At 56.0% G+C, this 14,510-nt stretch overlaps 3 protein-coding genes and 1 long non-coding RNA gene across 4 annotated transcripts; 2 read left to right on the top strand and 2 right to left on the bottom strand.

Annotated features, from left to right (window-relative positions):
- Window positions 1-807: 807 nt before the first annotated feature.
- Window positions 808-5,635, bottom strand: LOC111940364 (granzyme E-like). Its single transcript, XM_086862989.1, has 5 exons — window positions 3,637-5,635; window positions 3,379-3,538; window positions 2,232-2,373; window positions 1,901-2,134; window positions 808-1,493 (listed from the first exon to the last, which is right to left on the bottom strand). The coding sequence occupies exons 1-5, from the start codon at window positions 3,821-3,823 to the stop codon at window positions 1,356-1,358; spliced, it is 861 nt and encodes a 286-aa protein (XP_086719115.1). The 5' UTR covers window positions 3,824-5,635; the 3' UTR covers window positions 808-1,355.
- Window positions 1,024-4,666, top strand: LOC111940365 (uncharacterized). The gene is made up of 2 exons (XR_002869484.2): window positions 1,024-1,310; window positions 1,471-4,666. It is a non-coding gene; the product is annotated as an uncharacterized LOC111940365 (long non-coding RNA).
- A 478-nt stretch (window positions 5,636-6,113) lies between the features above and the next one.
- Window positions 6,114-8,000, bottom strand: LOC111940383 (mast cell protease 1A-like). Its single transcript, XM_023943040.2, has 5 exons — window positions 7,910-8,000; window positions 7,677-7,824; window positions 7,357-7,492; window positions 6,851-7,102; window positions 6,114-6,590 (listed from the first exon to the last, which is right to left on the bottom strand). Exons 1-5 carry the CDS (start codon window positions 7,959-7,961, stop codon window positions 6,456-6,458), a joined length of 723 nt encoding a protein of 240 aa, XP_023798808.1. The 5' UTR covers window positions 7,962-8,000; the 3' UTR covers window positions 6,114-6,455.
- A 4,126-nt stretch (window positions 8,001-12,126) lies between these two features.
- Window positions 12,127-14,352, top strand: S1PR4 (sphingosine-1-phosphate receptor 4). Its single transcript, XM_023943064.2, has one exon. The coding sequence runs from the start codon at window positions 12,303-12,305 to the stop codon at window positions 13,527-13,529; it is 1,227 nt and encodes a 408-aa protein (XP_023798832.2). The 5' UTR covers window positions 12,127-12,302; the 3' UTR covers window positions 13,530-14,352.
- The last annotated feature ends 158 nt before the right edge of the window (window positions 14,353-14,510 follow it).

The raw sequence follows: 14,510 nt of genomic DNA, 5'->3' as shown, positions 1-14,510 counted from the left end.
GATGCAGCTTTTCTTAGTCAGGTGAGTGACCTGGGGACTTTTAGACACTTTGAATTATAAGGTTTGGAAAATATTTGGAGTCTTCACATCTCGGGCCTTGTGTTTCATATCCAGTGCTGCCACAGATGTTGGAATGGCCTCTGACAAGTCACCTTTGGACAGAGGTGAGCAGAAGGAAAGGCAAACACTCCCCAGAAGTGTGTTTTTGTCAACGAAATCCTAAACATCTGACGGAAGTGTTTGAGCTCCTCTTGCTGGGTCTCTTGCCAAATCTCCAGATTAATTTCCTCAGGTTGCAATATTTTTAAGCTCTATTGCAGAAGAGGCAGGGGTTTATTTTTTTTGTCTTAAACCATGACATGTAGAAATAAAATATTTACTGGCTGTCAGGCCATGGTGGGACTGTGTGGTTCCTCTCTTTGCTGCCAGCTTCACACTCAGTGTGCCCTGATGAACATCTGTGAGTGACAGAGGTGCACTGGGGGGAAGATGCTGGTTTTGTGTGGAATGGCAACCAGAGGTGAGATGGGGTAGAATTGAGAGAGGCTCATGGAGGAAAGGAGGTGATGGAGTGAGGAAATCCCCTGAACTATCAGCTTGGAGCTCCCTGGAGGGAGTGAGGAGAGCCCCTGCTCTGAAATCCAGGCTGGACATCATATCTGGAGGTTTAGATGGCACAGAAAACGGAGGCCATTGGTTGGGGTAGAAACCTCCAGCTTGGGATTCAGCTCTTTGAGCTGTGGCTTTCTCCTGAGCTGTTCAGGACTGGAGCCAGTGGCCCAGAGAAATCCAAATTGCACCAGGAGAAAGGCTTTCACATACTGAGGAGATTTATTGTTTTTATGTGTTCCCACGACACTGGAGCTACAGAAGAGGGGAGAGAGGAGGCAGCAGTTTCAGAGGTAGGGACAGCAGTAGTGAAGCAGGAGCTGGAAGTGTCCTCCTTGGAGCTTGGACACCCAGATGTGTGGTGTCACAAACGACAGACAGGGAGGAGGCTGCTCTTTGGATCCCTCTGATCTCATTGTGCAGCCTTCCCCTGAGGGTTACAGACATCTCCCCAGCTCCTGGAACCTCTCTGGGCTGTCCTGCTGCTCCCTCTCCGCAGCTGGAGCCACAGAGGGCTCAGTCAGGGCAGCAGGGAAGGAGGGCAGGCACTCCCCATGTGCACAGGGGACAAACACAGCCGGGGCACAACCTCAGTGCCAGCCCCACCACGGACACAGCTCGGCTTGGCCACAGAGAAGTCCTTGCCACGTCCACGAGGAGCAGTGGGAGATGTTTCCCAGGGAGAAAGGGAAAGGAAGCTGGTGAGGACGGGGCTGTGGAGGGTGAGCTCTGCAGGGGGAGCAGGGTCACGCTGACTTCATGACGCTGTTGACCCAGGGGAGGAAAGGAGCGATGTGTGTGTAGAAGCCAGGCCAGTTGTTGTGCCTGTAGGAGAAGATGCCATAGGCTTTGTTGTTGCAGACCAGCGGATCCCCAGCATCACCCTGTGGGAAGGAAGAGAGATCAGCGCTGGGTTATGGGAAGGAGTGCCTTTGCAAAGAACAGCGAGGCTGCGAACACCAGCACAGAGCTCCCCCAGCAGAGGCCTGGGCTCACAGTGGATGGGGATAACTCTGCCTCCACAAGGGAGAGTTATCCCTTTGGTGGCAGCTTAGTCAAGGACACAGCTGGGGGAACACTGAAGCTTCATTTCTGCCCTTCTGCTGGCTTCAGGTCTGTTGACTCAGACCAACAATGAGATTCAGGGTGAACCCCTCTGGCCAAGCCATTGTCCCCCTGCTGACTCCCAGGTCCTGTGCCATGGCAGACAAGGTTCCTCTTCTCCCTTGTGCTTTGTCCCTGGCTAAAACCTCCCCCTCAGCCTCCTCCTCCTCCTTGACCAGAGACTGACCTTTTCAGGTACCCCAGAGGATCTGCTGCGGCCACAAATCAAGTTGTCAGCGAGTCCTGGGTAGTGGCTGAGGCAGTCCCTTTGCCTGATGACGGTGACAGTGGCCTCACGCAGGGTGACAGTGGCTGTCCTGTAGCCCCAGCCAGCCACGCTGCACTCGCTCCCACCACGAACTTTGGATTTCTCAAAGGAAATGGGCCTGACGTGGCTGTTGCTGGTGGCATTGCCATTCAGCTGGGCAAGGGGACAGAAAACACAGAGATGAGTGTTTGGCCTGGAATCCACCGTCCCCTTCTGCTCCAGCTCAGCTCTGCAGTCAGGGCCAGGTTACCTTCAGCAAAAGGATGTCATTTCCCTTCTTAGGGCTTGTAAAACCTGGGTGGCAGTGGTACTCCTTGACCTCGAAGGTTTGCCAGCTGTCCTCTCTCCTCTGGAGCGTGTGGGCTCCCAGGATGACAGTCAGAGGTTTGTGGCTGGTGAAATCAAGCACAGTGGGTGTCACCAGCTTGTCCCTGTCTTGCCTGGGAGCACTGAGGCTCATCTCCCAGGAGAGTCCAATGACACAGAGAGAGTGTACATACATTCCCTACACACAGAATATATTATACATGCATTTTTTAAGAAGAATGGTGGGAGCAAGGGGCTCTTCCAGCAAATCTGCCCAGCCAAGAGGCAGAGCAAGTTCCCTTCCAGAGCTCTGCAAGGGCTCCTTTATCTCCAGACCTCAAGCTGGGCACATTTGCTCCAATGCTGCTGCTCTCTTTTTCTGGGCTTCACAGGCCCGTGGAAATCCAGGGATTTCTAAATCAGGATACTTCTCTGTCCTCTACATCACCCACAGAAAAAAGTGCTGCCTCAGGAAGGTTGGAAAGGACTTTGGGTATGTGCAGGAGTCCCTCCCAAGCTCCCAGGTGAGGCTCAGGCCTCCAGGCTCCTGGGTCCTCCCTTTTTCTGCCCAGGAGTGGGGACTGGCCCTGGGCCTGTCACTGGCACCAGGGCAGAGCTGTCAGCCCTGAGGTGTGTGGGAGCTACACCCAGAGCTGTGCACATCTGGAAAAGTCTTCCTGCCCTTCCATACCCCAGCTGGGTGGGTGGAAAAGGGCTGGGCAAGCAGCTGTCTCATAGCAAATATTTCTGCCAACAAACAAGCTGGTGGCAGAAAGGACAAAGCCTGACAGCAGGTCACTGCCAGCAAGGGAAGAAGCCACTCTGACCTCCCATTGTTGACATCTGGGAAAACTAAAGGTCACAGAGAGGGGGAAAAAAAGTCAGGGTAAATATCTGAGGGTGAGCTGGGGAGGGAGATGGGGCTCAGAGCTGTCCCCGAGCCGTGCCCTGCCCTGTGCTGCCCGCCAGGGAAAGAGCCTGGCCACGGCTGATGTGACCCCAGCAGTGAGACCCCCATGCAGGAGATGCTCCCAGGCCGTGGTGGAGCAGACAGCTCGCTGCAGGGGCTGTGTGGACACAGCAGGACTTACACGAGGCACTGAGCCGCCGTCATCACCCAGCCGGGGGCCACGAGGAAGCCCCCGCAGAAGTTCTTGTCCTTCCCCTGCAGGTAGGCCATGTAGGGTGTGGGGTGTGCCCTGGAGGCTGCCTTGGCTTCTCCTCCTCTCTCCTTCCACTTCCAGGGATAATCTGCAATGGATGGGGCTGGGGATGAGGGGTTTGGGGGACACAGGGCTGAGATTCATCCTTCCCCAACCCTCTCCTCACCTCCAGCCCACTCTACTTACTGGCACTGGCTGGGGGACACATCACCAGCAGGAGGGACAGCAGGAGAGTCTGCAGGTGCTCCATCACAGCCTTCTGGGCTTCAGTGGATCCCTTAGAGGTGGGGCTGCGTCTGGGGTCTCGTCCTGCTCCCAGCAAGGTTTTATAGCCTGAGACCAGACTCCAGGAAACCACAGAAGTCAGACTCATCTGCAGAATCTCTCCACGAGTTGCGTGTCTCAGCAATGCGAGAGGGGAATTCAGTCTTGGCCTTGGGCATCAACCCACCTCCATCATGGGTCTGATCTGAGGGATCTGACGTCCTTCTGAATCCAGAGCCAATTTTAGAACTTGGTGGTTGTTCTGGAAGCTGTGGGCAACGCACCCAACCTCATCTCTTTGATTTCCACTGAGGTCGTCCCTTGCAGCTTCTATTCTTCAAGCTTCTTGAGCACTTGCAAACCCTCTTGATTTTTATAATGAGCCCTACATGAACAAGACTTCTTTCACCTGATGCATCAGTTCCAAAGACCGTGCAGTGGCAGATGAGGTCTCTCAGTAGCTGCAGTCTTGGCTAATGGAGCAAAATTGTCATAAATGTGTTTATAACATGACACTGATGATACTGGGAAGAAATCCTTCCCTGGGAGGGTGGTGAAGCCCTGGCACAGGGTGCCCAGAGCAGCTGTGGCTGCCCCTGGATCCCTGGCAGTGCCCAAGGCCAGGCTGGACGGGCTTGGGGCAGCCTGGGATGGTGGAAAATGTCCCTGCCACGGCAGGGGTGGGATGAGATGATCCCTAAGGGCCCTTCCAGTCCAAACCATTCTTGGATTTTGCGGTATGAGCGGACTTTGAACTGTCACAGTTCAGCTGTGACGAAATGGGGCCGATGCTTCCTTGCTGCCCTTGCTGCCAGTAAATCTGCTTTCCCCCTTCCTCCAGTGCCACTGGGTAAACCCCATCTTTAAGCTACAAGTTGCCATTCTCGTGCAAAGCCTGCAGCAGCTGGAGCTTCAAGGAAAACCCTGACGTGATAAAGATTCATAATGCACAGATAAGCAGCTGCAGCCTGTTCACTTGCAGATTTCTGAGCTGATAGCAGCTGTGAGCAGAAGCCCAAACATGGACCCTTCTCAGTTTCCCCAGGGCAGCCTGGGTGCTGAAGGCAGAGGTGACGCAGTTTCCCTTCATCCCAGGCAAGAACGTGGAGGATTTGTGAGCAGAAATCCAGTCTGGACTGTGGAAACCTCCTCCCTCTGATGGGGGTGACCAGTGGGAGAGACTGGGAAAGACCATGAGAGCAGGGCAAGCACCCCCTTCCCCTGGACTGCAGACAGTTTTCGTATGTTTGAAATTCCCCACTGGTTTTTCCCACCACAAACCGAGTCAGTCTCCCCCTGACATCACGGGCACCCTTCACCCCCTGCCAGGGAGCTCTGCACTCACCCAGCTACCAGAGCATCATCTCTGTCCCCCGTCATCTCCCCCAGGGAACTCCTGCCTCTCTCTGTACACAAGAGATGCCACCAGAAACGAGCTGCAATGAAGGAGATGTGGGATCAGAGAGCAGCCTGCTGCAGGCCGTGGAAGGAAGTTCAGACTCCAATGCAGGAGCTGTCTGAAAACAGCCCTCGAGCATCCTTTGTTGGGAGGATTTGTCTTTGGGCATCATCAGCTGAGGGGAGAGGTTTGGGCTGGCACTAGGACAGCCTCTGATCAGGGAGATGAGGATGTGCCAAGCAGCTCCACAGCAGCCAGCCAGGACTCGTCCTCACCTTCTCCAGGGACCCCGCTGGGCCCCCACGGTTACCACGGGAGGAAAGGAGGAAGTGGCTTTGGGGTCAGGCACTTTTGTGAACCCAGGTCCTTCATCAACCCTTTAATTCAAGCCTTTCTAGCCAGGACATGGTGCAGAAACAGGGATGGACCGTGGCTGCTGGCAAGAGGCAAAGGCTGGGAGCAGTGTGACAGCTGGGGCTTGGGGTGTGCCTCCTCTCCGGGATCCTAAAGCCCTGAACAGCCACCTCCCTACACCCAAGGGCACAGTCCACAAGAAGTCCAGCTCTCTCCACCCAGGGAAGCCTCTTGCAGCTCAGACAGCTGGAAGATAAGCCAGGTGTGCCCTGTGACCGTGCTGTCCGGGCTGCACTGTGCCCTGGCTGCAGCACTTCCAAGGGAACAGCCTCTGCTCTGCAGAGAAACACGAGTCCTGCTCGCTGCTGATGCCCCCAGCTTGCTGTCTGTGCTCCCAGGAGGGTGACAGCCATGCTGAAGTTGGTGAAGGGAGTGTGTGCCCATCATTTTTCCCAGAACATTTCTATCTGGGCAGTTTTTCTCCTCTCAGCACACTCTCCACCCCAGGAAGGGCAAGCATACCTCTTGTTTCTGAGCCTGCCAGTGACTCAGGATGCAGAGCTGGGATTGCTGCTGTCCCAGCAGCCAGACCCCCCCTCCTGCTCTCTGTGGCAAAGCCATGAGGAAGACAACACACGCTGGGAGATGCAGCTTTGAGTTTACTGTGGGTGCTTTAAGTGCAGCAAGGTTCAAGCAGGAACAGGGTTATCTCTGAAGGAAGTGGGGTCTGTTGTGGCACAGCCTCTTTTTTGTGCCATCTGGGGCTACCCCTGCTTCTGCCAGGGTGATTTAACACAGCCCTGAGACGGGCAGGGAATGGCACAGGCAGCAGCCTCAGAACAGAATGAAGGGGGCTCTCAAGTGCACTGACCAAGTCACTTGGGTTCCCAAGGAGAGAAGAGGGAGCTGAGCCTTCAGCAGGGGCAGGAGGGAAGCTATTGCAGTCTCCAGAGCCACACCAGGGCTGGAGAAAGTGCTGCCACTGCCGCTACTTCTTCATGACTTTTTTGATCCAGGGCAGGTAGTTGGAGATGCGGGTATAGACCCCTGGTGGGGAGTCATAGCCAAAGGAAACAACACCTTGTGCCACTTTATTACATACCAGGGGTCCACCAGAATCTCCCTGGGGAGAGAGGAGATTGATTTCAGAGGCCTCTTCCCTGTGGTAAAGCGTTTCTCCCAGCTCCCTCCCTGCCCTGTGGCTCCGTTCCTGCCCCATATCCCACCCGGCTGAAGGGGCTGCTGAGCTGGGGCTCTGCCCCTGGCACTGTGCAGGGACTGTGGCTGCTGCCAGCACATCCAGAGAGCCAGTCCTCATGGGAAGTGTGACACTTGTCACCTGTGCCAGCAGCAGCTGCTGCTCCCCGTCTGCCCTCCCCATACCTGGCTGGAATCCTTCAGCTGGTGGAAGCTGCCTGCACAGACCATGCCAGAGTCCAGGTGTGGGTAGAAGAGGACGCATTTCCTGCGGCTGTAGATGGAGACTTTGGTCTCAAAGAGCTTGTTGGTGGCCCTGTCCTCATCGATCAGACCCCAGCCGGCGATCAAGCACTTGGTGCCCGTGGGGAGGTCACTGCCGCTCTTGGGCAGTGGGATGGTCTGGACGTAGTCATTGAGAGTGGCCTTGGATGTTAGCTGGGGGAAAGCAGGGGGTTGAGAGAGGGCTGTGAGCAGGAGACTTTCTTTGCAGAGACAGGGAGGGTCTGGCAGGCTCTGCAAGCTCCGGGGAGCTGCTGTGAAAGCCACACGAGGCTCCAAACCCTGCCCGTGGCTCCTTCCCAGCTCCCTGCCAGACTCCAGCACCTTGGGCAGAAGCAGCTTTGCAGAAAGAGCAAACAGCCCAGTCCCTGGCAGCCCCACAGCCCCTCTGCCCCCTCAGAACTCCTTGCCTGGAGCAGCATGATGTCGTTGTACATCGTGCTGGGGTCGTATTCGGGGTGCTCGTGGTACTTGAGGACTCCCCGGACCTGCTGGCTTTTTTCTGGTTCACGGATGTCGTGAGCCCCCAGGATGACTGTGATATTCCTGGCCATGGCAGTGGAGGGGAGAAAGGGGAAATCAGGCTGGCTGTCACCCACCTCCCTCAATTTGGCAGACAGGTGCAGAGAGCTGCCCAGCACAGCAGGAACCTGCTCCAAAATTGCTCTGGGGAAGGACTCCCAGGCTAGGGGAGAAAGAAGGGGATGAAGCCCCTGTATCAAGCACTCACCCCATGCAGTGTGCAGCTGACATCACCCAGTCAGGGGCCACCAGGAAGCCCCCGCAGGCCCCCAGCCCCGCTATCTTCAGGTACGCCATGTACGGGTGGGAGTGGGGCCGCGCCTCGTGGCCCCCCACAATCTGATCCCGCAGAGCTCCTGCAAGACACCCCAGCACAGCTGAGCCAGGGGCTGCTGAGAGCCCAAACGAGCTGTCCCCACTCCCAGCCAAGCCCTGACTCACTGGCACTGGCCCACGGGCAGCAGAGCAGGAGCAGCAGGGCCGGCAGTGGCATCGCTGGCACAGCTGGACGCTCCTCCCCAGATGTGTGGAGGTCCTGAGTTTCCCCGTGGGCAGGGGCTGGTTTTATAGGCTGGAGGTAGCTGTGCCCAGCAGGCAGGAAACAGTGTGCAAGGGGCTGATTGTGCTGATCAGGGCAAGGCTGGCCTGGCCTCCTCAGTGCCCACGTGCCCGTGGCTGTGATTGAGGGGCGATAGCACAGCACGGAGAGTCCAGGGCAGAGAGAGCCTGGTACGCCACAGCCACAGCCTCAGGGGTGCTGGCAGCAAGGGAGAAGTGTCCTGTGGTGGTTTTGAGGTGTTATTTAACATTTCTACCGCATTTCCCATTTAATGTTTTTGCCTTGAGGAAATACAAGGTTCAAAAAAAAAAGCCGCTTAAAAAAAAATAAGAAACAACCAACAAAACTTTGCCATTTAAAGTCATGAATGTGGTCTAGAGGAGATAATCCTGAAAGTTGCTCTTTCATATTCCTGTTTTTCCTCAAGAGATGCGCTGCAGAGCCTCTTTTCCTACAGAGATCCACCATCACCACAACCCAATTTAAATGAAAGGGCACCCAGGCACAACAGCTGTGCCTGGGACAGTTTTTGAGCACCATGAAAAGTCAGATCTGCAGGGTTTGGTGTCAGCCCAGGTCAGAGGGGCCTTGCTGGTTCTTCTTGGCTCCTCTGGGGGCAGGAGGATCCTGCCAGCTTGGGGAGACTGGGATGTGGGAAGTTCTGCTCTGCAGCAGAAGAGACTGAAGTGGGGAAGTGCAACCACCCAACTGCCAGGAGTGATCAGTCATTTTTAAACCAGCCCTGCTCCACCCTTCCTGGAGCAGAAAAACACCTGCAGGCAAGTGGATGCCTTGGGCTGTGCTGGGGCCATGCAGAGGGGACAGGATGGGTGGGTGGGGAGGGAGAGGTGAGGACAGAGATGGGGATGCCTGATGTCCATGAGCCAGCCTGACACAGAGCTGTCCACAGAGCTTCAGCCATGTTTTGTTGTTTTTTAATCATAATATCTGAAAATACAAGCTTTAATCAGGACTGTGCAGCAGCACAGCAGGAAAACCTCAACAGGAATCATCAGTATTTTATCTTGTGTTTGTAACTTGCTGTCTTTCCCTTGCAGCTGCTTGTGCCTCCCCCCAATCTGTGGCTGGAAACCCTCCTGGGAGCAGCAGCCCCAGGGCTGGAGGGACTGGGCAGGCCACAGGCCATGGACCCTGAGCTCCAGGCTGCTGCTCTCCTGTTCCTCTCTGGTGTTCCTTTGACTGCAGACAAGTTCCTCTCTCTGAGGCCAAGGTGTTTTGGCCTTCCTGTTGACCTCTGGAGGGTTCCAGGGCTTCCCTGCTGAGGTGCCTCATCTCATCATCCATCAGTACCTGCTCTAGCCATGGGTCTGCAGCAGGTCCACAGGGTTTCAGCTGCCCCCTGTGCCTGCCCTGGCCCTTCCAAGCCCATCAGAGCAACCAGGCAGTGTCAGGCAGACTCTGGCTTTGTTCTGAAGAGATGAGAAGGAGATGAGGGGGTGTCCCTCCCCTGCCCCACTTCAGAGAAAGAACATCTGAACTGAGATGGCAGCAAAGGAGAAGTGCCAAGATCCAGCTCAGCCTGTGGCAGTGCAGTGGGGACAGACAGAGCAGGAGCTCTCCCTCATGTGGGGGGGTCAGGCAAGAAGAGCCCCATTAGCCCCCAGCCATGAGCTGGGGACTCTGTACCCTGGATATGTTTGTGGAGGGGGAATTAGGAAGATCCTTGGATGTTTTGCTGGTCCACAGAACCTGCACACCAAGGGTGAAGGGGCCAAGCTGTCCCAGCAGCTCATCTGCCTCGAGCTCTCCTGCCACCAAAAGGGTTTGCCTTCCCCCAGTCCCATCCTCTCCACAAATCTCTCTTCTATCAGGAATCTCTGACTCCTCACACATTCTCTTTGAGAAGCTACTTAGACCCCCTGACAAGCCAAGCTTCTCCATCCTCTGATCTTTCAGGAGCATTCCACCAGTTCTGTCCTGAACAGACACATTAGCTGGAGGCTCACCCTGAACAAGAGCAAAGCTCAGAGGGGTGATGTGCCAGGATCACCCTGACCCTTTGGATTCCAGTGGTTTGTGGGCATCAGCCCGGAGCGTTTGGGAGCGAGCTCTTCGTGCTGAAGGTGCAGCCCTGCTCCCCTCTGAGCCCTCATGGCCCAGCCTTCCTGCTGATTTCCTCTCCTTCAATCTCGGGGTCATCTCCTGACATTATCAGTCTGAGTTTCTTTCCACGAGAGAAAAGGTCAAAACCCCGGCTGAAAGGGTGAAGGTGGAGGATGGAGCCCTCAGCTTTTGGTGAGAACCACTCTTGCCTGCCCGTGGCTTCCTTTGCCTTTTCCACCTGTCTGTGCTGCCATCCGGGCTGGGATCAATCCACCCACCCAGGCCTGGATGGGCTCCCTGGACAGCTCCCTGGGGATGGAAGAACTCTCTTTGCTCTCAGCCTGGGGACATCCTCATGATTTCCTGCCAGTCTGGAGTGAGGGCACAGCTACATCAGGGCACAGCTTCTGATCCCGACCTAACTGGTGCTCTGCTTTTCTTTTATCTCTGCCACTTTGAAGCTGATTTGGGTGGGGTCCGCCCTGCACAGAAATGTGGTTGATGTTGCAACTTCCCCTTTTTTTCACTTTGGTAGGTAGAAGCCTCACTTACTTTGCACAAGGAGCTGTCCCCACTACCTGCTCGGTGCTGGGCCTCAGACAAAGATCTGGAGAGCACTGCTGAACCTCCCTGGGGCAGCAAGAGCCTCCCACAAGCCATGACAGGTGAGTCCTAAGGTGAATTCCCAGCCACAACTGGGAACAGCACGTTGCAAGGCTCTCCCGTCGAGTTTTGCAGACATAAGGAATTAGGGCAATGATGGAAATTAACATTGCAGCCATGCTCTCGTTCCTCGGTTCTACTCTCAGCACCTTCTGCCTCCTGCAAAGGTGAGAAGCAGCAGCTTTTTGCCTCCTTCCCTGCCTGTGTGGAGACAGAGAGTGGGAAGGTCCTGAGCCATTTCTAGAGGATGCCTGGTGAGTTGAAGGTGTAGGTGCAGTGTCAGGGCACGTGCTCAGCTCAGACCAGCTGCTTTCCTCTGAAGGGGAAGGGGCTGAGCTCAGCTGCAGCCACACAGGTGCCAGACAGTGCAGGATGGGGATGGATGTGTCTGGATGTGTCCTGAGAGAGTGGCAGGAGCTGGGCCTGTGGAGGAGCCCTGAGGAGTGACAGTGTGGACCTTCCTCCTGAAGAAGGAAGAGTGCCAGGAAAATTAACCCACAAACACCAGAGGTTTATGTCCAAAAAGGAGACAGAGAAGTCCCTTTACTTTATTCAAATAAAGGGAGAGGCCATGGGGCATCCCCCTGGGGTCTCTCAAATTTTTGGAAGATGCAGTCTCCTTTTTATCCCAATTTCCCAGCTCCATGTCCCTCTCTTTCCCCATTAGTTGAGGTACTTGAGAGGCACAGACTTCCCAGAGTGCCTGATACCTAAGATTCCCCTCTAATGTATAACCCTCCCTCTTAACTTTTAATTCTTATGAAATTTATGGTTCTTCCCCATTGTTTCTTTCATCTTTCAATATCCAATTTCATTTATCAGCAAACCTAGTTTGTTTGTAAAGGCAAATATCTTTTTTTTTTTTTTCTATTCATCAATCAGTGGAATCCTTCCCATTGCTTCTTTTATCTCTCAGTGCTGGTTTTGTTTACCAGCAGACCCACAGCCTGTCTGTAAAGACAAATCCATCACCGCTCTCAATAGGGATCTGAGCATGGGTGGTGCCCAGGGCAGCTGGGGAAGAGGCAGTGGCTCTCTGCCAGGCTCAGGGGTGAACCCAGTGTGTCTGAAGCTGTCTGGGTGCTCTTAGCAGCTCTTGGATCTGTTCAGCCCCGCAGACTCCACCCATCAAGGTGTTGCCCCGTTTGACACAGCCTGCTCCCAAACCCAAAGAGGGCCCTGGCACTTTGTTCGTGTCACACCTTCACAACCACAGCAAAGCCGAGAATAACCAGACCCTTACCAAGAAATGACAGCTGTTAGAAGAGATGTCAATACTCTCAGTCACAACAGGAAACTTTATTAAACAACAGGAAGCCCATGCTCTTGGGTGGACTTACAAAACACCTCACCCTCCTCTCCCCTTGCTCTTTCAGTGCTGCAGGGCTGGCAGACAGGGCTCTGACGCTCACCTCCACGCTGAGCAGGGCTGCTGGGCTCAGGCTCACAGCTGCTCCAGCCCTCAAACCGAGGATCTGCTCTGCCCCAAGCCCTACCTGACCCCCTCCTCCATCGAGCATCCCTTGGCTGCTGACCCAGGCTCAGAAGATGGATGCTCCAGTGCTGAGCTGGTTGGTGAATCGTTCCCTCCTCCTTCCCCTGGACTCTGCTCAACATCCCGAGCTCAGACTCGACCTGATGGGCACAAAAGCCTCCTGCCTGCAGCTGGCTGCCACGAGAAATGTGAACATCATCCTGCAGCACTACAACTTCTCAGGCAAGCTCACCAACAGGCAGTCTGGGGACGAGGGCATGGGGCTCGTCCGCACCACCTTCGCCATCATCAGCTGCGCCATCATCCTGGAGAACCTGCTGGTGCTGCTGGCCGTGCTGCGCTGCCTGCGCGCCCGGCGCTGGGTCTACTCCTGCATCGCCAGCATCACCGTCAGCGACCTGCTGGCAGGGATCGCCTACCTCTGCAACCTCTGCCTCTCGGGCAGCAAGACCTTCCAGCTGTCCCCTCCGCTCTGGTTCCTGCGGGAGGGCATCCTCTTCGTCGCCTTGGCTGCCTCCACCTTCAGCCTGCTGGTGACGGCCATCGAGCGTTACGGCGCCATGGTGAGGCCGATCGCTGAGAACGAGGCCAGCAAGACCCTGCGCCTGCGTGGCCTCATCGTGTCCTGCTGGCTGCTGGCCCTCGTCATCGGGCTGCTCCCGCTGCTGGGCTGGAACTGCCTCTGCGATTTCCAGGCCTGCTCCGTGCTCCTGCCTCTCTACTCCAAGAACTACATCCTCTTCTCCGTAGTCATGTTCAGCATCATCCTCCTGGGCATCATCGGCCTCTACATCTCCATCTTTCATCTGGTGCAGGCCAGTTCCAGGCAAAGCAGCTCCCGGCACGGTCGCAAGCGCTCCCTGCGCCTGCTGAAGACGGTGCTGATGATCCTGGGGGCCTTCATCCTCTGCTGGAGTCCCCTCTTTGTCCTGCTGCTCTCCGACGTCTTCTGCGACACCGGGGCCTGCAGCCACCTGCACGGCCTGGACTGGACCCTGGCTCTGGCCCTGCTGAACTCGGGAGTCAATCCCATCATTTATTCCCTGCGGAGCGTGGAGGTTCGCCGTGCCGTGGGGAGCCTGCTGTGCTGCTGCTGTGTCAGGGCCGGGCTCTGCGAGCCTGGCAGCTGCCTGGTCATCTCAGACATCAATTCTGGCTCCTCCACCGAGAGCTCCCTGCGCTACCGAGACAGCTTCCGTAGCTCCGTGGCCTGGAATGCTCGGCCCAGGGCGCCTCTCTCCAGCAACTCCAGCATGATGAGCAATCTCCCCAGCCTGTGAGGGGCCACGGGGAGAGCAAGAGATGCCAGACAGCCCCCAGGGCCTCATGGTGCTGGTCCTGGCCTGGCAGGACTGTAGCAATGCAGGCTGACCAGGTGTGAGCTGGGGCCAGGCTTTCCAGTCCCATCAGACTGGGATGGTGCCTCAGTGTGGCTGCAGCACAGGGACAGGAATTGCCTCTAGGCTGGGAGTGAAAGATACAGGCACATTTTGGGATTGATGCTCTGCTGGGATAGCCGCAGTGCTCAGGTTCTGTGTGTGTGCTTTGGGTGTGCAGAGGTGCTGTACCTGCCCCCCTGAGGGTGTTTTACTCCAGGGCACAGTGGTAAATAAGGTGGATTTCCCCAACCAGGTGGCCCTCCCAAGCCTTTGGAATCCTTTTGGAGCTTCTGTGATGGGCACAGCTGCTGAGGAGGAATCCAAGCTTGACGTCTTGCCCAGCCCAAGGATGGCAGAGGGCTGCAGCCACAGCCAGACCCTCCCCAGGGTGCAAAGGCTGGGCAAATTTGCCAGGGCAAATGCCATGACAGTGCTCGGAGCTGTAGTGACAGGGCTGGCACTAGCACAGGCAGAAGGAGGTGTCCAGAGAGACTGGGGAGCCTGGTGTCATCCTGGGCCTGAAGACACGGCCAGCTTGTGCCTCAGATCCCTGCTCTTCTGTTCCCTCATGTAGGGAAAAATCAGGCCAGCACCCAAATGCCTCCTCTCACCGTGCCAGAGGCCACCAAAGCACTGGGGACTCATAAAACCTGCTGGCCCAGCCCCTCTATGGGAGCTGAGTGTGCAGCCCATTTGTTTTGCAATAAATCAAAGTGATCAGAAAGCCTTGGGCTGATTTCCTTCGATTTTTTTCCTCTGGAGGCCAGGTAGTGCCTGGGAGATGTTTTTGTATTCTGGGGACAGCTGGAGCTGCCCTCCTGTTCTTGGGGCAGGGGGATCACCCCGCTGAGGGGGCAGCAGGAGCCTCCCGTCTGGTCTTGT

Source organism: Cyanistes caeruleus, chromosome 25 (genome assembly GCF_971803275.1).
Source record: "Cyanistes caeruleus chromosome 25, bCyaCae1.hap1.1, whole genome shotgun sequence".
Classification (NCBI taxonomy): Eukaryota; Metazoa; Chordata; class Aves; order Passeriformes; family Paridae; genus Cyanistes; species Cyanistes caeruleus.
This window is presented reverse-complemented; position numbering and strand designations above follow the sequence as displayed.

What these genes read in the sequence shown, in the direction of transcription:
- S1PR4 (XM_023943064.2), top strand. Translation starts at nt 12,303, where the DNA reads ATGGATGCTCCAGTGCTGAGCTGGTTGGTGAATCGTTCCCTCCTCCTT.
- LOC111940364 (XM_086862989.1), bottom strand. Translation starts at nt 3,823, where the DNA reads ATGAGTCTGACTTCTGTGGTTTCCTGGAGTCTGGTCTCAGGCTATAAA. An exon ending in ACGGCGGCTCAGTGCCTCGT is followed by an intron (nt 2,374 to 3,378) that starts GTAAGTCCTGCT and finishes TGATTTCACCAG; the next exon opens with CCACAAACCTCTGACTGTCA. An exon ending in CCTCTGGGGTACCTGAAAAG is followed by an intron (nt 1,494 to 1,900) that starts GTCAGTCTCTGG and finishes TCCTTCCCACAG; the next exon opens with GGTGATGCTGGGGATCCGCT.
- LOC111940383 (XM_023943040.2), bottom strand. Translation starts at nt 7,961, where the DNA reads ATGCCACTGCCGGCCCTGCTGCTCCTGCTCTGCTGCCCGTGGGCCAGT. An exon ending in TCAGCTGCACACTGCATGGG is followed by an intron (nt 7,493 to 7,676) that starts GTGAGTGCTTGA and finishes TGCCATGGCCAG; the next exon opens with GAATATCACAGTCATCCTGG. An exon ending in AGCTGAAGGATTCCAGCCAG is followed by an intron (nt 6,591 to 6,850) that starts GTATGGGGAGGG and finishes CTCTCTCCCCAG; the next exon opens with GGAGATTCTGGTGGACCCCT.